The sequence below is a fragment of the Lampetra planeri genome, chromosome 45 (genome assembly GCF_965212315.1).
Source record: "Lampetra planeri chromosome 45, kcLamPlan1.2.h2, whole genome shotgun sequence".
Taxonomy (NCBI): Eukaryota; Metazoa; Chordata; class Hyperoartia; order Petromyzontiformes; family Petromyzontidae; genus Lampetra; species Lampetra planeri.
Window position 1 is genome coordinate 9,660,334 of NC_136151.1, and position 22,798 is coordinate 9,683,131.

General features: G+C 51.0%; 1 protein-coding gene across 1 annotated transcript; it reads left to right on the forward strand.

Moving 5' to 3' along the window:
- The first annotated feature begins 17,320 nt into the window (after positions 1-17,320).
- LOC144733240 (aerolysin-like protein) lies at positions 17,321-20,900 on the forward strand. The gene is made up of 2 exons (XM_078615028.1): positions 17,321-17,478; positions 18,565-20,900. The coding sequence occupies exon 2, from the start codon at positions 18,581-18,583 to the stop codon at positions 19,520-19,522; it is 942 nt and encodes a 313-aa protein (XP_078471154.1). The 5' UTR covers positions 17,321-17,478; positions 18,565-18,580; the 3' UTR covers positions 19,523-20,900.
- The last annotated feature ends 1,898 nt before the right edge of the window (positions 20,901-22,798 follow it).

A 22,798-nucleotide genomic window follows, 5' to 3' on the forward strand; every position in this document is an offset into this window, starting at 1 on the left:
TTTGCAGAACAAGAACCGAGAATGAACTCAGGCTAACCCGCTGGATGCATCTCGTTGTACAGAGATGAGTGGAGGATGTTGGGCCATGAGGTGTCCTAAGTAATCAACCACATGATCTAAACATTCGAAATGAACAGCACCCAAAATTGTAGTTATCAGTCGGCGAACCGAGCCTACTGATCGACGCTCCCCTCCCCCCGTGGGACTTGAGGTATTTGCGGACACAGAGAAAACAGAAGATTGAAGACGCCTCGTGACCACACAGATGGCGGGTGCCAGGTTCGCGCGGTGGTGGAGCGTTGATCGCGATCGCCGACCCTGATGCACAAAGCCACGGAATCGAGATGAATGCTATCGTTGAGGTAGTAGCTATTTTTTGTTTTGATCGCTTAATCTTGCTAATTCGATAGTTGATTCCCAGCCCCGCTCACTTCAGCACTCCCCCCCCCCCCTCTATCTCTCCCCCCTTGCTCCTGCCCCCTCTCTAACCAATATAGCTTACTGTTACAGCAGCCCTTTTGCCCACTTCAACAATTGTTTCTTGCTGTGGTTGTCCCAACTTGATGACGGACGCTTGTGTTGCGCCCGAAACGTCGTGATTTAGTTCAATTTATTTGAAACCTACGTGACTTTACCAAAAGAACCAAAGAGTATGGAGCCCTGATGTTCCTGGAACCATTAAATAAGCATTCTATTTGTGAACCCATATGCTTGTATTAATACTCAATTTTTTTAATAGTAGCTGTTTTTTACCTTTTAATCGCATAATCTTGCAAATCTGATCGTTGATGTTCTTATAATCATTTGATAAGAATTCAATTAATGAAAAAATATTAAATAAAAAAATGTGTATTTTTATATTTTATCATATAAAAAAAACAATATATACAATAGCATCCAAATAGTCACAAGGGGGAGCCAAAGAGTCACAAGTGGACAGACAAAGAGTCACTGTATCAAGTAACCCCGGTTGAGGTTCTCCAATTGTACCCCCCCCTTCCAGCCCCCCCCAACCGTACCAGTCCCTGACTAGGCCTCGGCAAGGTAAGGTAAAAGTTAAAAGGTAAAAATAACGAGCCTACCTTTACCCTACCTTTTACCTTACCACAATACAATCACTATACCCTACCTTTTACCCTTTAGCAGGTAAGGTAAAAGGTAAAAGTTATAAGCAACGAGCTTACCTTTACCCTACCATACAAATTACCCGATTACAGGGTAATTACTAGGGAACTACACATGAACAAGGTTTATAACGGTAAATGCTGGGTAGAGCGCTTTAATCATATATAATACTCTCGATGATTCCAATTTTACACGCTTGTTGTTGTTGTCGTTATTGTTGTTGTTGTCGTTATTGTTGTTGATGTATCCTCAAATCTTGAAACTGAATTTTTACCCACTTCCTAATGTGGTATCGACTGCAAACTTGGTATACTTAGGTCATACTGATGACAATACTATATCCTATCATAAAAAAAATGTTTTTAAACATTTTTTATGTTATGTTTCGGCTTGGGTCTAATTGTCGACGCTCAACTGACGTTGGCTGTAATTGGCCACGGCCCCTTACGTTATGGCGAGCTTCGAGACCACTTCCTGGAGTCCTGCCATTACTAGTACGTTTCATAAAAGCGTGTTTTTAATAAAGTTTGTTTTAATATAACTGATTAAATTTAGGCCACGGACTGCGCCACGGAGCTTTTAGCGGTAAACAAAGCACCGTATTTACCGGGTAATACTTTGCGCTACCTTTACCCTACCAGGTAATTCTTCCGAGCTACCTTTACCCTACCCTTTACCATTTTACCCGGTAAAAAGGGTAAATTACCTTACCTTGCCGAGGCCTATCCCTGACTACCACATTTAGATAAGCCCCTCCCCTTAACTTGTATTTAAGAGCTTGTCTCTTGGATTTCTCTTCACTTGATACAGTAAATTTAGCTGTTACGGTCCCACCTGAAGACAGAGACTTGTGTTGCCTCCGAAACGTCGTGATTTAATTTATTTATTTTCATTTATTATTATTTTATAATTTTTTACCTACGTGACTTTACCGAAAAAAACCTAAGAGTATGAATCCTTGCAGTCACGAAAGCTTCAAATCTCGGTTTCAATCGCGACGGGTGAACGAACCAACGCCAGCGACTGTGACGAACGCGGATACACTGAGGACGCAAAACCTCAACAATTGTCATGGGCCCCTGCCATGGTTTGTGGAGCTTGGGAGAGGTGCCAACGGGCAATGAAGCCACACACCGCATCCCCAACCGACCACGGCATGTCCGCTTTTGACCTCAGTGCACAACGCTCATCCCGAATCTGGGTCTTAGAGGTATTCAACCTGGATTTGAAGCTTTCCTGACTGCAAGGATTCATTCTCTTAGGTTTTTTCGGTAAAGTAACGTAGGTAAAAATAAATAATAAATAATAAACTAATAGAAATAATAACATAAATAAAATAATAAATCTCGACGTTTCGGAGGCAACACAAGTCTCCGTCATCAGGTGAAACTGCCGGAGGCTTGTGTTGCTTCCGAAACGTCGTGATTTTATTTAGTTATTTTCATTTATTATTATGTTATTGTATTATTACTTTACCTCCGTGACTTTACCGAAAGAACCTAAGAGTTTGTATTCAACCTGGCAGCCTCCATCGCCCCCGAAGCCCGACTAAGGGACTTTCGGATGTGTTTAGCAGGGACGATTTCGACTTGGGTCGGACGTCCTTGTTGTCCCATCACGTAGACACGAGTGATGCCAGCCCCATTCGCTTGAACCCGCATCGTATGCGGCTGTCGATGACATGTTGGCTGCGGATATTATTTCCCCGTCCACGAGCCCGTGGGGCGCCCCGGTGGTTTTGGTAGAGAAAAAGTACGGCAACCTCCGGTTTTGTGTGGACTTTCGGCGTCTTAATAAGATTTCCGTGTAGTGTAGTGTATAGTGTAATGTATAGTGTATAGTGTAGTGTATAGAGTAGTTTATAGTGTAGTGTATAGTTTAGTATAGTGTATAGTGTAGTTTATAGTGTAGTGTATAGTAGTGTAGTGTGTAGTAGTGTAGTGTATAGTGTAGTGTCTATTGCAATGTGTATAGTGTAGTGTATAGTGTAGTGTATAGTTTAGTATAGTGGAGTGTAACGTGCTGCGTACAGAATAAACGTTACGATTCACAAGTATCACGGTGTGACCAGCAGCGTCTCCATTGGCCTGTAATAAGCCAGGGCATAAACAAGGGCTTGACAGGGAACGCGAGGCGTGGGTGGGCGTGAGGACGCTCGCTAACCGCATGGCGTGGGGGATGCCGCTTTAACGACCTGAAAGTTTCAGGTGACCAGAGTTCAGATGCCGCGAGCACTCGGAGGCCCGCAGCTGAGTGAACAACCACGAGATTTGTGAGGAATTTGTGTCACGATGTCTCCCCCGACTTGTCTGCCATCAATGTTCCGGGCGATTGCCATACCCGGTCAACCCCTTGACATCCTATGCACTACACTACACTATACACTACACACTACATTGCACACTACACTATACATTACACTATACACTACACCATACACTACACTATACACTACACACTACATTACACACTATACACTACACTATACACTATACTACTATACACTAAACTATGTACTACACGATACACTACACTATACACTACACTATGCTACTATACACAACACTATACACTACACTATACTACTGAAGTACCGGTGAGGACGCTTGACACGGAGGTTGAGGCACACGTGTATTTATTTCACAAGTTGTCGCGACAGGACAGCACTAGAGGGGGTATCGGCCCCCTCACCCGGATAACTGGGATACACCGCTAGCTATCCCTGACCTACCCCCGAGTCCTCCACTAATGGGCTAGGGGAGGCTATCTGGCCCGACACTGGTGAGTCAGGCTACGGTACCCGGAGTCCCAGAGTGCTGACTCTGGTTCACGGGACCACGCCGCTGGCTCGGTCCTGCGCGGCCCTGACAAGGGCGGCGTCTCAGGGGAGTCCAGGGCTCTAGCTACCCGGGTCTTCAATCTTCCCTCCTTTGTTCTAATACTGGGCCACGAGCTCTCTCTCTCATCCCCCTTTATACCCCCCTTCAGGATCACAACCCCGGGCAGCCCTACCCCCAGGCTGCCTGATGCGGACGTCGTTGCGGGCACCGCCCCGTGCACTCCCGTAGCTCCGCCCACTGTGTTTGTTCCCCGTATGATCCCATGTACATACAGCCCCTCCGTAACAGCTCTACATCACCCCCCCCCCCCCTGTACAGCTCGCAGCCGTCCCGGCTGCAACAATTTCAATAAAAGTACATTTACCCCTTGACCCTCGTGTGTGCCTCATTTTTTTTCCAACAGAACGCGAATTGAACAACAACAATAACCATACCCCCGAAGGGAATTAAACCGACGCACCCCCCCCCCCCCCCCCCCCGCATAAATACGAAGTCCGTAAAAACACGTATATACAAATAGCCGGGAACTCCCCAGCACTCACACAACACACACACCACACCCACACAACACACACACAACACACACACAACCCAACAATGTGCCAGGAGCACCCCACCAACGCCGCGCACCGTAACCATAACACGTGAAATAAAAAAAATATTTTTCTTCTTTTTTCTTTTTGTGTATCACAAGAGTCTGCGCGTCCTTGCCGCAGGCCCGTCACACGGGGCAATCCCGGATGGCGGACCACCCGGTGGCAGCAGTCCCTTTCGAGGTGAGTCCGCGATCGAAGTCGCGAGACCCTCGGCATCCCCCGTGTGGGTTTCTAGGCGCGAGCCCATCATTCCTGGTGCACCTGAGGGCGGAACAGCCTGCAACACGTTAGGCGAGAGCAGCCGAGACGGACCCTCCGAGTCGGTCGACCCCCCACATGTTTGGCCCTGCGCGTGTGGAGTGGGGCCTCGCACCGCAACGAAGGGTTTCAGCCTAGAGGGGTGAACGAACCACCGGCGCTTCCCCCATTTGATACGAACGCACTGAGGCCGCAAAACCTCGACCACCTCGACGGGGCCCCGCCACGGCCGCACCAGCTTCGAGGAGGTCGCGAGTGGTACCTGGGGACAGTGCAGCCATGCCCTGTCCCCTGGCTTCCACTGCAGCACGCGCGCGCGAGCCAGTCTGAGGCGCTCATTCGCCTTTTGACGCCTGTCAGAATTTAGCATGGCAGCATCCCATGCCTCAGTCAGTTTTTCAAGGTTAAATTTAACGTGTTCGTCCAATTTTGTCTTACCCAGCGGCGCGGGGATCTGCAGCTGTGCCCGAACAGGTGGGTCAGGTTCGCGGCCATACATGAGAAAGAAGGGTGAAAATCCCGTCGCAGCATGGGGGGCCAATCTGTATGTTGCCAGGACCCCTTGAATTTGCAAGTCCCAATCGGTCTGTGAGTCCGAAACTTGTTGCGACAACATAGACGTGATGGTGCGATGCAGACGCTCGACCATCCCGTCAGTTTGCGGGTGATAGGGAGAGGTACGAATCTTTGTCGTTCCTAGGAGATCACAGACTTGTTTGAGGAGTTTCCCGGAAATTTTTTTACCCTGGTCGGTCAGCAGCCGCTCCGGAGCACCTTTGTCCATGACGTAACCTTGGACAAAGGCGTCCACGATGGCTGCTGCCGACTGATTGGCCAGGGGCCAGGCCATAGGCCAGCGCGTAAAGTACTCAACCCCTGTTAACAAATATCTATTTCCCCTAGGGGTGGCGGGGAATGGCCCCAGAATATCTAGCGCGACCAGTTCGTTCACCCTGGAGACTCTGATGGACTGCAAAGGCGGGTTTGACTCCCGTGCTTGTGGTTTCCGCTGCGCACACCGAGGGCATGCTGCCAACAGATCTGTGACATCCCGTGTCATGCCCGGCCAAAAAAAGTCAAGCTGGAGCAATGCGAGGGTCTTTTGGGTACCCAGGTGGAGGAGGCGCTCATGAGCAGCCCACACCACCTTACACCGTAACCCCGAAGGGACCACCAGCCGGTGACGATGGGATTTCCCGTCCCAATGCATAAGCAACCCCGCGTGCATTTCCCATGCGTCAGCATCACCCGTCCCACGCCCCCTCTCCCCGGTGCGACGACGCAACGCGAGGAGGGAGGTATCCTCCATCTGGAGGCGCCCCCATTCATCAACGGGCAACCCAAGCAGGGAATCTCTTCCCTGTTCCGCGATATCATCGGGGACCAATGTTTCATCATCGGCGGAGGCCGCCAGGACCGGAACTGGCATGTCCCCTGCTGGCCTGCAACGCCCCGACCCCAGGAGGCATGCGCATTCGGAGGCGGTTGGCATGCGCGACAGAGCGTCCGCGTTGGTGTGGCGAACGCCCTTACGGTAGGTGGTTTCGAAATCGAAATCCTGGAGGACCTCCAACCATCGGGACAATTGTCCCGATGGCTGTTGAACCTTCAGGGCGTACTGCAGTGCCGCATGATCTGTACGGACGGTGAAATGCCGACCGTACAGATATGGGCGATACTGTTGGATGAAATAGACAATTGCCAACAGTTCCCTACGGGTGACACAATATCTTTGCTCCGCTGGAGACAACACCCGACTGCCGTACGCAACCACCCGTTCCACGCCGTCAACCACCTGGGAAAGCACGCCTCCAATACCCGTGTTGCTCGCGTCGGTGTCGAGCAAAAACGGTCTCGAAAAATCTGGGTAAATCAAGGGAGGAGCTTTTACCAGGGCGTCCCGAAGGGAGCAGAAAGCAGCTTCCTCATCCCGACCCCAGTGGAACCGAACCCCTTTAGATGTTAAAGCGTGTAGGGGTTTGGCAATTGTCGCAAAATTAGCGACGAAGCGTCGGTAATACGACGCGAAGCCAATAAAACTCCTGACCTCTCCCACCGAGGTGGGAGTCGGCCAGGAGCTGACACACTGCGTTTTGGCGGGATCGGTAGCAATACCTGAGCGCCCCACGATGTGCCCCAAATAACGCACCGACTCGCGTAACAAATGGCATTTTTGGGGCTTAAATTTCAAATTAGCAGCCCGCATCTTTAGGAAAACCGCCCGCAACCTCTGGAGATGTTCGTCAAAAGTTTTACCAAAGACAATAACGTCATCCAAATAAATCAGGCACGACTCCCATTGTAATCCAGCCAAAACCAATTCCATCAACCGCTGGAAAGTTGCCGGCGCTGAGTGTAAGCCCATCGGCAACCGGTTGAATTGGAACAGGCCGTGCGGTGTACGGAAAGCAGTTTTAGGCTTCGAATCATCGTCCAGAGGAAGCTGCCAGAATCCCGAAAGTAAATCTAGTGTGGAGAAGAATCGCGCTCCCGCCAAGGCGTCCAGCGATTCGTCCATCCGTGGGAGCGGGTATGCGTCGGCAACCGAAATTTTGTTAAGGCGCCGAAAATCCACGCAAAACCGCAACGAGCCGTCCTGCTTTTTAACCAGGACGATTGGTGCTCCCCAAGGGCTGGTGGAGGGAGAAATGATGTCGGCGGCTAACATGTCATCAACAGCCGATTTGACATGTTCCTTTTCGGCAGGACTCAACCGAAACGGATTTTGGCGAATTGGCGCGCTGTCACCCGTGTCAATATGGTGACGCAGCAGGTGAGTGCAACCCAAATCGTATTTATTCCGACTGAAAACGTCGGAAAATTCCCTCAGTAGCGATCTAAGCTGTTGGCGCTCTGAATTAGACAGGTCCATCGATCCCGCACAAAGCGCGTCGAGCCACCCTTCATCGCTGTCCGAATGTGGTTGCGTCCGGGAAGCAGTGCCAACGTGGTTCGCGACAGGTTCCTCGCAGGGCACCGGCGTCGCGTGAGCAAGCACCGTCCCTTGAGGAACCACCACTGTCTGCGACCCCACATTGAGGACCGCGATGAAAGGGTCCCCGTCCCCTCTTACGACGGTCTGGGCCGGAATTAAATGAGGTCCATTAACCCCGGCCCTAAACGGTCCCAGCATAACACCCTGATCCCCTATGCCCTTAGCGAAGGGCCTACGAAGTTTCAGAGGCACTAACATTTGAGCTCCCAGCGGCACACGAACTGTTTTAACGACGAACGCCGGTACCGTCGCGAACGCCGTCCGAGCCGCAGCAGGGGAAGGCAGGAACGCCATGCGTCGCCCCGACGGAAGCTCAATGCATCCTTGGTCGATCAAAATCCGAATCGGCATTTTGCCTAAGAAGTCCGTCCCCAGCAGGCACGGAACCGCCAGCGAGGAGGAAACAAAAATCGGCCCCGACAATTTGATGTCCCCGATACAAATTTGCGCTCGAATCTGTCCCATGATGCTGAGAGAGCCCCCGTTAGCGGCATAGAATGGGACGTTAACCGGCAGTAAAGGACGGCTCTGTACAGGTAGAATATTGTAAATTAACTCCGAAATGATTGTCGCCGATGCCCCCATATCGACCTGGATGCGTACCTCTACCCCGTCAATGTGTCCGACCACGGCCGACGACCCCGACGACGCGGCCACCACGCGATGGGCTAACACGGACCACTGCTTGGGCTCGATTTGAGTCCCCGCAGTGATCCGTGTTGGCCCGTCGCAGCGCAACATCGGCCCCCCGTTCGTTGTGGTGCGAGAGTGTGCGACAGGTGGGTGCTTTGGCCAAACATGTGTGGTGCCGCGACTCGCCGGATCATGTTGCTGGAGCTTGGGAGGAGGAGGGCCGGCGTCCCGTCGAGGCGTCGTCCCGCGCTGTCGAGGAGAGCGGCACCCCGAGGCGACGTGGCCCCGGACGCCGCAGTTGAAACAACGCGGGAGCCCCGGCGGAGATGATGGACGGTCGAAGCGGCTCGACCCGTCCCGGCCCGACCGTGCTCCTGTCGCCTGTTGCCGTCGATGGTCGACGGCGTAGAGTTCCTCCGTCGGAAGGGTGGCTGCAGCCACCGCACGCCCGGCCGATGCCCTGCTGGCTTTCCGCCGCAGGGACAGAAGGTTGGCGTGAAGGAGCCGTGCAGCCTGGAGAGAAGTCATCTCCGCGTCCTCCTGTGCGACGACAGCGATGTCCAGGTCGTCTGCCAGGAGGAGGATCTTTTCCGTGACCATCGCGTCCACGCCGTCGTCGTCCATACGAGGAAAGGCTGTCTTCGCCATCGCCAGGAGACTCGTTCTGTATGCCAGGGGCGACTCCTTTTCCCCCCGCTTGCGATCGTAGAACTGCTGTCGGCATTCTGCTGAAGGTCCATAGACCCCGGCCAGCAGCTGTAGCGCCATCGGTAGCGTAGAGTGCTTCTCCCTCGGCGCCGATGTGAGGGCGGCGAGCGCGTCGCCGTCGAGGAGCGCCGGCAGCGCGCAGAGAGCCTCAGCATCCGACCAGTTAGCCATTTCCTGGTGGGCGAGGAAGCGTCACCGAAAGCCGCCCCAGTCTCCCTCCGCGCCGACAAACTCTTTAAGCGGGGGCAGTCTCTGGTGTAGCGCAGCGGTTGTTGTGGAACCCCGCAGGTTGTTGTCACCACGACTCGGCTGTGCTTCGGCGCGAACGGCCGATGGCATCGCCTGTCGCAGCCGCGATGACGCACCCTCCGCCGGCGATGACGCGGCAGCCCCAGCGAGGCCGATGTCGGAGCCGATGTTCAAGCTGGCCACGCCCTGAGCAGCCGCTGCGTCGATGGAGGGAAATTCAAAGTTTGAATCTTCGGAAATGGCGGGAAGGCGCTCCGGTCGTCGGCTCCCCTCGCCCCGTGGTGGACCACCAGCGCCAGCCTTTCGTGAGCCAGCCGTAGCGCGTCTGGCTGCGGCCCCTCTTCATGCCGATGCCCCGGTAAGAACGCGTCAGGCCCCGGCTGCACCATGTCTTGTTGAGCCGTCTCGGGCTCGACGATCTCAGCAGTGTCCTCCTCCTGCGGTACTCTGGCTCGAGTTGTCTGGCGCGTTTCCATGTCCGTAGTTCTTCTGACACCAGATGAAGTACCGGTGAGGACGCTTGACACGGAGGTTGAGGCACACGTGTATTTATTTCACGAGTTGTCACGACAGGACAGCACTAGAGGGGGTATCGGCCCCCTCACCCGGATAACTGGGATACACCGCTAGCTATCCCTGACCTACCCCCGAGTCCTCCACTAATGGGCTAGGGGAGGCTATCTGGCCCGACACTGGTGAGTCGGGCTACGGTACCCGGAGTCCCAGAGTGCTGACTCTGGTTCACGGGACCACGCCGCTGGCTCGGTCCTGCGCGGCCCTGACAAGGGCAGCGTCTCAGGGGAGTCCAGGGCTCTAGCTACCCGGGTCTTCAATCTTCCCTCCTTTGTTCTAATACTGGGCCACGAGCTCTCTCTCTCATCCCCCTTTATACCCCCCTTCAGGATCACAACCCCGGGCAGCCCTACCCCCAGGCTGCCTGATGCGGACGTCGTTGCGGGCACCGCCCCGTGCACTCCCGTAGCTCCGCCCACTGTGTTTGTTCCCCGTATGATCCCATGTACATACAGCCCCTCCGTAACAGCCCTACACTACTATACACTACACTCTACACTACACTATACACTACACCATACACAACACTATACATGACACTACACACTACACTCTACAGCTATACACTACACTATACTACTATACACTACACTACACACTACACTGTTCACTACACTACTATACACTATACACTACACTATACACCTCACTATACACTACACCACTACATACCTGTCAACCCCTTATCAGTACCCTACATTATTACAGACCCATTCAGACCGTATTGGTCATCGTGTACCCCTTGTGAACCTCAACGTTCATTCTACAAAGCCTGCATTGAAACGGCTGAACGCTGTGTGGGTCTCAACACTCTGTACATAAACACGGAGTGAACCGTGTGGGTTGACAGAGATAAGTGAGTCTATGGGTCTCTATGAGGTTAGTCTACGGGTCTCTGTGTGGTGAGTCTGTGGGTCTCTGTGTGGTGAGTCTATGGGTCTCTATGAGGTGAGTCTGTGGGTCTCTGTGTGGTGAGTCTGTGGGTATCTGTGTGGTGAGTCTATGGGTCTCTGCGTGGTGAGTCTATGGGTTTCTGGGTGGTGAGTCTATGGGTCTCTGTGTAGTGAGTCTATGGGTATCTGTGTGGTGAGTCCATGGGTCTCTGTAGGGTGAGTCTATGGGTTTCTGTGTGGTGAGTCTATGGGTCTCTATGTGGCGAGTCTATGGGTCTCTGTGTGGTGAGTCTGTGGGTCTATGTGTGGTGAGTCTATGGCTCTCTGTGTAATGCGTCTATGGGTCTCTGTGTGATGAGTTTTTGGGTCTCTGTGTAATGAGTCTATGGGTCTCTGTGAAAAGAGTATATGGGTCTCTGTGTAATGAGTCTATGATTCGCTGTGTGGTGAGTCTGTGCGTCTCTCTGTGTGGTGAGTCTGTGGGTCTCTATGTGATGAGTCTGTGGGTCTCTGTGTGGTGAGTCTGTAGGTCTCTCTGTGTGGTGAGTTTATGAGTCTCTGTGTCGTGAGTCTATGGGTCTCTGTGTTGTAAGTCTGTGGATCTCTCTGTGTGGGTGAGTCTGTGGGTCTCTGTGTGGTGAGTCTATGGATCTCTGTGTGGTGAGTCTGTGGATCTCTCTGTGTGGGTGAGTCTGTGGGTTTCTGTGTGGTGAGTCTGTGGGTCTCTGTGTGATGAGTCTGTGGGTCTCTGTGTGGTGAGTCTATGGGTCACTCTGTGTGGTGAGTCTGTGGATCTCTCTGTGTGATGAGTCTGTGGGTCTCTGTGTGGTGAGTCTGTGGGTCACTCTGTGCTGTGAGTCTATGGGACTCTTTGTGGTGAGTCTGTGGATCTTTTTGTGTGGGTGAGTCTATGGGTCTCTGTGTGGTGAGTCTGTGGGTCTCTGTGTGATGAGTTTGTGGGTCTCTGCGTGGTGAGTCTGTGAGTCTCTGTGTGGCGAGTCTATGGATCTCTCTGTGTGGGTGAGTCTGTAGGTCTCTCTGTGTGGTAAGTCTATGGGTCTCTATGTGGTGAGTTTTTGGGTCTATGTGTGGTGAGTCTGTGGGTCTCTGTGTGATGAGTTTGTGGGTCTCTGCGTGGTGAGTCTGTAGGTATCTGTGTGGTGAGTCTATGGGTCTCTGTGTGGTGAGTCTATGGGTCTCTGCGTGGCGAGTCTATGGATCTCTCTGTGTGGGTGAGTCTGTATATCTCTCTGTGTGGTGAGTCTATGGGTCTCTGTGTGGTGAGTCTATGGGTCTCTGTGTGGTGAGTCTGTGGGTCTCTGTGTGGTGAGTCTGTGGGTCTGTGTGGTGAGTCTGTGGGTCTCTGTGTGGTGAGTCTGTGGGTCTCTGTGTGGTGAGTCTATGGGTCTCTGTGTGGCGAGTCTACGGGTCTCTGTGTGGTGAGTCTATGGGTCTCTGTGTGGGTGAGTTTGTGGCTCTCTGTGTGGTGAGTCTGTGGCTCTCTGTGTGATGAGTCTGTGGGTCTCTGTGTGGTGAGTCTGTGGGTCTCTGTGTGGTGAGTCTACGGGTCTCTGTGTGGTGAGTCTATGGGTCTCTCTGTGTGGGTGAGTCTGTAGGTCTCTCTGTGTGGTAAGTGTATGGGTCTCTGTGTGGTGAGTCTTTGGGTCTATGTGTGGTGAGTCTGTGGGTCTCTGTGTGATGAGTTTGTGGGTCTCTGCGTGGTGAGTCTGTAGGTCTGTGTGGTGAGTCTGTGGGTCTCTGTGTGGTGAGTCTGTTGATCTATGTGTGGTGAGTCTACGGGTCTCTGTGTGGCGAGTCTACGGGTCTCTGTGTGGTGAGTCTATGGGTCTCTGTGTGGGTGAGTCTGTGGCTCTCTGTGTGGTGAGTCTGTGGCTCTCTGTGTGATGAGTCTGTGGGTCTCTGTGTGGTGAGTCTATGGGTCTCTGTGTGGTGAGTCTGTGGGTCTCTGTGTGATGAGTCTGTGGGTCTCTCTATGTGGTGAGTCTGTGGGTCTCTCTGTGTGGTGAGTCTGTGGGTCTCTGTGTGGTGAGTCTGTGGGTCTCTGCGTGGTGAGTCTGTAGCTCTTTGTGTGGCGAGTCTATGGGTCTCTGTGTGGCGAGTCTACGGGTCTCTGTGTGGTGAGTCTACGGGTCTCTGTGTGGTGAGTCTGTGGGTCTCTGTGTGGTGAGTCTGTGGGTCTCTGTGTGGTGAGTCTACGGGTCTCTGCGTGGTGAGTCTATGGGTCTCTGCGTGGCGAGTCTATGGATCTCTCTGTGTGGGTGAGTCTGTAGGTCTCTCTGTGTGGTGAGTCTATGGGTCTCTGTGTGGTGAGTCTATGGGTCTCTGTGGGGGTGAGTCTGTGGCTCTCTGTGTGTCGAGTCTATGGGTCTCTGTGTGATGAGTCTACGGGTCTCTGTGTGGTGAGTCTATGGGTCTCTGCGTGGCGAGTCTATGGATCTCTCTGTGTGGGTGAGTCTGTAGGTCTCTCTGTGTGGTGAGTCTACGGGTCTCTGTGTGGTGAGTCTGTGGGTCTCTGTGTGGGTGAGTCTGTGGCAGGCAAGTTGACACAACGAAGTCTTTGGGCAGTGCCCGTGATGCCCAGCCCACAACATCGCCTCTCAGCCTTTTCACTCAGCGTGGCGACGCTCATGATTATTTATCCTTGAATTTGTATTTGTAAATTAAACTCCGTCCACTATTATCGGTCAACGTGTCCCAAACTTAATAATTCTCTTTTGCCCGAAGCCTCGGTGCCTCGATGGGCACTAATTCACCTGGAACGCGCTGACTCTCGCGTTCTGTCTCCGCTGTTTGCCTCATTTGTGTTGACTTCCATACTACACCAGACACTACACTACTATACAGTACACCATACACTACTACACTATACACTACACCAGACACTACACTATACACTACTACACTATACACTACACTACTATACACCACACCAAACACTACACTATACATTACTACACTATACACCACACTACTATACACTACGCTACTATACACTACACACTACCATATACTACACTACTATATACAACACAACTATACACTACTACACTATACACTACTATACACTACACTATACACTACACCACCATACACTACTTACACTACGATGTACTGGCTGGTGCCGAATATAAAATAAATTGGTTATTAAAAATAAAAATTGACTCCTCATCCCCCCACAGCCCCCTCGACTCCAACCCCCTACATCGGAACCCCCCCCACAACGTTGTCTTCATCGCAGCAACAGAAAGAAAAACACGTGAAGAAAAATTGATAGACGGAAAGAAAATTAAAGACAAGGGAAAAAAAGAATGTTAAATAAGGAATAAACGAAAAAATGAGAAAGGAAATTTAAGAAAATGCAAGGAAGAAAAAAGAAAGATGTTTTTTTAGGAAGAAGAAAAACGATGAAAAGAAGGAAAAGAGGAAATAAAATTTAAGAAACAAAGTAGAAAAAAATAAAGAAAACTAAAAAAATATATAAAGTACATTTTTTTTAAAGAAAATGAAAATTAAAGAAGAAAAGAAAGAACAACAAAAGATAAAAAAAGAAAGAAAACTAAAAAGGGAAAGAAAAAAGAAAGAATAAAAGAAAAAGGATAATATTTGATTACAAGAAGGAAATAAAAAAGAAATAAAATGGAAGAAAAAAAAGAATGAAACTAACAAAACGTGAATTTTTTGAAGAAGCAAAGAAAAAAGAAAAAAAATATGAATAGAAAGAAAAATGAAATATAACGAAATCAAAATATTTAAGGAAAAGAAGGAAAAATAAAATAAAGAAAAACAGAAGGAAAGAGGAAAGGAAAAAAGCAAAGAAAGAAAAAAATTAAGTCAACTTCAAAACGTTAAAGTAAAAAAAAGAAGGAAAGACAAAAATAAAAATTGAAATAAAAAAAAACTTAAGAAAACTAAATAACGTGAAATTTTTTAAGAGAATTTAAAGAAAGTAAAAAAAGACAAAAAAAACAGAAATTTAAAAAAATCGAACGAAGTAAAAATATTTAATGAAAAGAAGGAAAGGGATTTCTAAAGAAATAAAAAAGAAAGAACTCACACCTGTTCTGAAGTCATGGGGGGGGGGGGCACGCGCCGGTGGGCCACGTGCGTCGGTTGACCACGTGGCCCACGTGGGTCGGTTGACCACGTGGCCACGTGGGTCGGTGGCTATAAAAGTGCGAGAAGTTCCAGCGAGAGGAGGGAGGAGGATTGGAGAGTGACGTCGATTCCCTGTCAAGAGTTGAGCCCCTTGTGGTGAGTGGTGAGCGAGAGTGGTGAGTGGTGTGAGAGGTGAGTGGTGTGAGAGGTGAGTGGTGAGCGAGAGTGGTGAGTGGTGTGAGAGGTGAGTGGTGTGAGAGGTGAGTGGTGAGCGAGAGTGGTGAGTGTTGAGAGGTGAGTGGTGAGTGAGTTGTGTGAGGTGTGAGAGGAGAGTGGTGAGTAGTGAGTTGTGAGTGTGCGAGATGATTGTGAGTCGTGAGAGGTGAGTGGTGTGAGAGTTCACTGGTGAGTGTTGAGTTGCGAGTGTGAGCGGGAGAGTCGTGATTTCGTGAGTGTTGAGTGGTGAGTTGTGAGAGGTGAGTGGTGAGTTGTGAGTGGTGAGTTGTGAGAGGTGAGTGGTGAGTTGTGAGAGGAGAGTGGTGAGTTGTGAGAGGTGAGTGGTGAGTTGTGAGAGGTGAGCGATGAGTTGTGAGAGGTGAGTGGTGAGTTGTGAGAGGTGAGTGGTGTGAGTAGTGAGTGTGAGAGGTGAGCGGTGAGTTGTGAAAGGTGAGTTGTGAGAGGTGAGTGGTGAGTTGTTAGAGGTGATTGGTGTGAGTGTTGAGTGTGAGTGGTCATTGTGCAGTGTGAGTGTGAGCGGGTGAGTAGTGAGGGAGTGTGTGGTGAGTGTGCGAGGTGAGTGATGAGTTGTGAGTGGTGTGAGTTGTGAGTGATGAGTTGTGAGTGGTGAGTTGTGAGTGGTGAGTTGTGAGTGATGAGTTGTGAGTGGTGTGAGTTGTGAGTGATGAGTTGTGATTTGTGAGTGATGAGTTGTGAGTGGTGAGTTGTGAGTGGTGAGTTGTGAGTGGTGATTGTGAGTTGTGAGTGGTGATTTGTGAGTGGTGAGTTGTGAGTGGTGAGTTGTGAGTGGTGTGAGTGGGGATTTGTGAGTGGTGAGTTGTGAGTGATAAGTTGTGAGTGGGGTGAGTGGTGATTTGTGAGTGGTGAGTTGTAAGTGATGAGTTGTGAGATGTGTGAGTGGTGATTGTGAGAGGTGAGTTGTGAGTGGTGTGAGTGGTGATTGTGAGAGGTGAGTTGTGTGAGTTGTGAGTGTCAGTAGTGCGTGTGAGTAGTGAGGGTGAGTGGTGAGTTCTGAGTGGTGAGTTGTGAGAGGTGATTGGTGAGTGTTGAGTTGTGAGTGTGAGAGTGGTGAGTGTGAGAGTGGTGAGCTCCTGAGTGGTGAGTTCCTGAGTGGTGAGTGTGAACGGGAGAGTAGTGACTGTGTGAGTGTGAGTGGTGAGTGTTGAATGTGAGTGGTGAGTATGCGAGGAGAGTATGAGTCGTGAGTGGTGAGTTGTGTGAGTGGTGGGTGTGCGAGGTGAGTGTGAGTCGTGAGTGGTGAGTAGTGAGTGGTGAGTTGTGTGAGTGGTGAGTTGTGTGAGTGGTGAGTGGTGAGTTGTGAGTGGTGAGTTGTGAGTGTCAGTAGTGAGTGTGAGTTGTGTGAGTTGTGAGTGGTGAGTGATTATCGCGATTGAAATCGCCAAAGTAAATGTTCGAATTATTCTTTTCTTGAATGACATGTAAGCCCATGCTCACAACGGCCTCGCGATTTGCACCGCTGTAGCTACTACATGTGTCGTAGCTACATGAGTGGTAGCTACACGTGTAGTAGCTACTACACGAGGAGTAGCTATTACACGTGTAGTAGCTACATAAGTAGTAGCTACTACACGTGTAGTAGCTACTACTTCTGTAGCTACGACACATGTAGTAGCTACGACACATGTAGTAGCTACGACACATGTAGTAGCTACGACACATGTAGTAGCTACTACACATGTAGTAGCTACTACACATGTAGCTACTACACATGTAGCTACGACACATGTAGTAGCTACTACACGTGGTGTAGCTACGACACGTGTAGTAGCTACGACACGTGTAGTAGCTACGACACGTGTAGTAGCTACACGTGTAGTAGCTACATAAATAGTAGCTGTAAGAACCATAAGACAAAGAGTGAATGTATTATTTCTGTGTATACATTTGATGTACATCCGTCATACATTTGTTGACAGACTGCTTATATTTGATTTGGAATATTCCAACTGTTTAGAAACAGCCCCCCCCCCTCCTGTGGTTGGACGCTCCGTTGGTTGAACCCGTGACGTCACTTCCGATCTCACAGTATAAATGAGAAGTTGTGGGAAGAGTTGGGCAGGGAGCGAGTGGACACAATCCTTGAACGTGACACTGCAGTGTGACACGGCAGCGCGTGGACAGGCGAAGATATCAACTTTAGACATCGCTCGTTTTTGTGCAACTAATAAATAAATAAAGAGTTTTGATTGAAGACACCTCAAACAAGCGGAAGTTAAGGCGTCTCTTATTTTTTGGTATAAGAAAGCTGCGCCTACAGTAGTAGCTACTACCACCCACCACACCCACCCCACCCGACCCCACCCACCCCACCCACCCGACCAACTCCTCTCACCCCACACACTCCTCCCACCCCACCCACTCCACCCCACCCACCACACACCACCCACCCCACCTACCACCCACCACCCACTCCACACCACCTACCCACCCCACCCTACCCATGCCACGCAGCCCACCCCACCCCACCTACCCACCCCACCTACCACCCACAACACCCACCCACCCTACCCCACCCACCCCACTTACCATCCCACCTACCACCCACAGCACCCCAAACACCCATCAGTGACTCTGCACATAGCGACTCTTAGACTCTTAGAACTCCACCGCTGCACTCACCTACCGTTGCCTCATACCCGCTCACCCATCTGTCAGTTATCATCACCCACCCTTCATCTCCCGTTTCCCCGACGCCAACCTCCTGCCTCAACGTGCCCACCTGCTCGCCCTCGTTTGCACCCGCTTATCCCCATAGTTACCGGTGGTTTGTCGGTGCAAACCTCGTGTCGCAACGCGCACACACCTGTTCGTCCTCAGTTGCACCCGCTTAACTGCGCGCACCGCGTACATCTCTCCTCTACACCAGTAACGAATTGGCCACGCTCTGTTTGCATGACAAACCCCTACCGGTTGGCTGTGTCGGCGGTGGCGGGGTTTTAACGACGCATTTATATATTCACGTGGCGATCTAATCCAGAAAAAAAAACCCTCTATTATGGATGACGTAGGTCGCAAAAGCCTCCTGCGCTTTAAACGGAGCTGTAATTATCGCGGACGAGGGCTCTCTCGACCTCAAAACAGCGACGCTCGTCAATGCTCAAACCTTTTGTCTTCGAGGCTTGAACTTTTTTTTCGATGCCAGCTATTTTACCGGTCGATAATTATCTGACCCAACGTCTGTTCCTTTTTTTGGGAATCGCCATAACGACGTCGGCTAAAGCAAATCTGTCTATGAAAAACATTGCGCGCGTAGATTGACGCAGAGCTTGCGGGTGACCGTCGCGATGTTCGCGCGCGCGTGTGTGTCTTGCGCTGAGCAGGTCGAGAGAGGAGAGAATGCCGTACCCACTGGCCATACACACGTGCGGAGGACAAGGCGGCACCAACTTCAGCTTCGACGGCAGGAACAACGGGGCGACGCTTGAGAAGATCTGGGTGTGGGTGGGCGGGTGGCAGGTGAAGTGTGTGAAGGCCTGGCTGACCAACGGAACCTCCGCGCAGTACGGCAGCCCGTCGGGATCCCACAGCGAGTTCGTCTTCCAGCCCGGCGAGCTCTTCTCGTCGCTGTCGCTGTGGGGCAACGGCGCCGGCACGCGCCTGGGCGCCATCAAGTTCAAGACCAGCAAGGGGCGGGAATTCTTCGTGAAGATGACCGACTGGGGGCTGAAGACGGAGTACCCCGTCGACGTCGGATCGGGGATCTGCCTCGGGATTCTGGGCAAGGGCGGCTCGGACATCGACTGCATGGGCTTCGTGTTCATCAATTCGGTGAAGCGGTCCGAGATGATCAACGTGACGTACCCAACGCTGCACCGGGAGCTCCCGAAGGTCCAGATGGAGGAGATCAAGTCCATCAGCTACAAGAACCGGGGCTCCGTCCCGCAAACCTACAAGGTGGAGACCTCCAAGACGCTGACCAAGACCTCGTCGTGGTCGATCGCGAACAAGCTCGAGGCGACCGTCAGCATCAGCGTCAAGGCCGGCATCCCCGACGTCGTCGAGGTGGAGAGCGGCTTCAGCTTCACGGTGGGCACCGAGAGCACCCGCAGCGTCGAGAACTCCGAGTCGAAGACCGAGCTCCTCTCGTTCGACGTCACCGTGCCCCCGGGCAAGACGGTGTCCATCGACATCAACATCGGCCGCGCGGAAATAGACCTCCCCTACAAGGGCACGGTGCGCATGACCCTGTTGAACGGCGCCACCTTCGACGTCCCCATGGAGGGGGTCTACAAGGGCCTCGCCTACACCAAGGCGACGGCCGAAACGCGGGAGAAGTGACGAGGGCCGGCACCCGCCCCCCTCGCGAGGGCCTCCGAGCTTCTTCCACGCTTCTTCCGTGCTTCTTCTGTGCTTTGCCAGCGGCGCCGCCGCCGCATGCCACGCCGCCGCCTACCTGTTCCCTGCGGAGGCCGAGCGTCGCAAAAAAACGGTGCTGAGGGAGGGTAATTTGTTCGATGGGCTGCCGGAGGAGGAGGAGCCGGGGAAAATTCCCCCGCGGCAAAAGCGAAAACGACGAGGGAGAGGAATAGAAAGAAGAAAAGTGACTATGACGACGCACGTTGATGACGACGCACGTTGACGATGGCCGATAGAGTCTGCACCGCCGGCACAGAGTCAAGCGCAGAATCAATCAGTGGACTCGGTCCCCTCAAAGGAGGGGGGAGGGACGTTCGATCGAAATTGGAGAGCGTTGGCCACCACCACCGCCCCCACCACCACCACCGCCACTGCCACTGCCCCCACCAACACCACCAACGTACGAATGGCACCAAACTAAATAATAGAGATGCAAAAACTATAGGATGTTCACCCACGTAATTGACCAAATGAATCACGTGCGTTTGGACGGCTATTTTACTGAAACGCCCGAACACACAAACAATGACGACGACGACCGCCATTTGCCACCAAGCGGCGGTGATGTCACCACGACGCCTGTGCCAGGCTAGGTGCACCACGTCGAAACCACGTGAAGTGTCGAACGCCCGCCGGTAGGAGGTCATGGGACAGACCCAGCAGCTGCCATGGGTTGTAGTGACTGAGATGACCGGTAGATGCACCACCGGCTGTAGGGGGGCTACTGTGCCAACTTGCTGTATTTTATCCGCCCGGCGCTCTGCTCGTTGTTGTGAGCGTCGCTCCTCCACCCTCCGATGTTATTGCTGGAGGGGCGACTGTCTCTAACTGTCCAGTAGCCTCAACGTGCACCTAGCCTGGCACTGCCCAGTAGCAGCAGCGTCCTTCAAGAGGCTCCTCCTCCACAGAGGTCGATCTTGATACCGCTGGTACCGGTCATCGGCAAGTCCACGCAGACACGCGCGTGTGTACGAGTGTGTGCGAGTGTGTGCGAGTGTGTGCGTGCGTGCGCGTGTGTGCGAGTGCGCGCGTGTGTGTGCGCGTGTGTGCGAGTGTGCGCGCGTGTGTGTGCGTGTGTGTGTGCGCATGTGTGTGCATGTGTGTGCAAGTGTGTGTGCAAGTGTTTGCGCGCGTGTGTTTGCGCGTGTGTGTGTGGACTTGCCTTCAACTTCACACCGCGAAGCGCAAATCAGGAGGAAGGTGGTGGCCTCGAATTGGCGACAGCTCCTCCAACGTTGACGTCCAAAACGAGTTGGGGGGTGGGTGGGGGTGGGGAGACCCCCCCCCCCCACCCCCACCCACCCCCTCTTATCGCGTCCGTCGCCACCAATTCACGTTATGAGTCGCGTGCTCTTTGAATCGTGGGAAAGTGCATGCAAGCAGAAAGGGGGTCACGCGCACGTTTGACTGCTCGTGATTCGGTGCTACGGGATGGCTGTGCAGGGTGAGAAATAAAATAAAATGTCTTTGAAAAAGAACGCCGGAACTGCGGTTGCTCTGGGGTGAGGGGTGGCATCGTCCGAAAACCCAAAAAAACCCACCACCTGGGTTCGAATCCGGACGCGGTTAAGCCAGGACTTTCGGCCGCGGCGAGTTGGTGGCCACAGGAAGAAAAAAATGTCATAAAAAATTATAATAATAAAAAATAAAAAATAAAATTTTAAATAAATAATAAGAAAAAATATAAATAACAATTTTTAAAAAATAATAAGAAAAAATAAAAATAATGCTTTTTATTACATAATAAATTTTTTTAATATTAAGAAAAAATATAAATAATAATTTTAAAAAAAATCATTATTTTTTAAAATAATAAGAAAAATAGAAATTATTATTTTTCTAAAATAATAAGAAAAAATATAAATATTTTTAAAAATAATGATTTTAAAAAATAATAAGAAAATTTATCTTTTTTAAAACCTGTGGCGGAGAACTCACGTGGCGCCGCTGACATTTTTTTCATTTATTCGATTTTCAATCGCACGTGATTAAGACGGAATTCTCGATTCTCCGTGTCTCTCCCTCTCTGCCGAGTGATCGACACCGTCGCTTTGAAGGGGAAAATGCGGGCTCAGAAGTCCCATTTGGGGCCGTCCATAAATGACGTCATGCACCTGGGGGGTGGGGGGTCAGACATTTGTGACGATGTGTGACGACGGGGGGGAGGGGTTGAGAAATGTGACGTCACATAAAAACACGTAAAAATGCGCAACTTTAAATAAATATAGAATTGTTATAACAACACGAATCGTCATAACAACACTCCTACAACATCAGAGTACAGCACCACGTTAAATACGCACTACAATGACAATACTTTAAAGCGATTTGAAGCATGTTTTATTTTCAAAATGTAAATGTGGTTTTTTGGGGGAGGGGAGCAGAGCTTTGTGACGTCATATTTGAGGGGGGGAGGGGTCTGACTTTTTGTGACGAGGGGGGGGGGGTCAAAAATCGTCCAAAATCGCGTGACGCCATTTATGGACGGCCCATTTTCGACGAACCGCTCGCACAACGCGAGTGGCTTATTGTACGTTTATGACCGTACGAGGAACCCACGCGGCAATGGATACCCACGGTGATTTATAGGCATTAATCCCCTCCCAACTCGCCCAAAGAAGCGCTCACAAGTGGTGCCATCACGTCTATCCCCTCTTATTCATTAAGCAAAGCAGGATTTCTCCACAAATCCGCGGCTGTCGCCTGATGAAGCCGGTCGTTGTGATTACCGGCGAAACGTCACGGGGCTCGGATTGTAAATGTCGTGGCTTTGCTCTCCAACACACAACCGGTGTGCTGTACTAGTGTACTACACTACACTATACACTACACACTACCATACACTACACTGTACTACACTATACACTACTATACACCAATATACACTGCACTATACACTATTATACACCACTATACCCTACACTATACATTATAAACTATACACTACACTGCACTACACTATACACTACCATACACTACCATACACTACACTATACTACTATAAACTACACTATACACTACCATACACTACACTATACTACACACTACACTATACAAACTATACACTACACTATAAACTATACACTACACTATACACTACAATACAAACTATACACTACACTATACACTAAACTATACACTACACTATACACTACACTATGAACTATACACTACACTATACGCTAAACTATACACTAC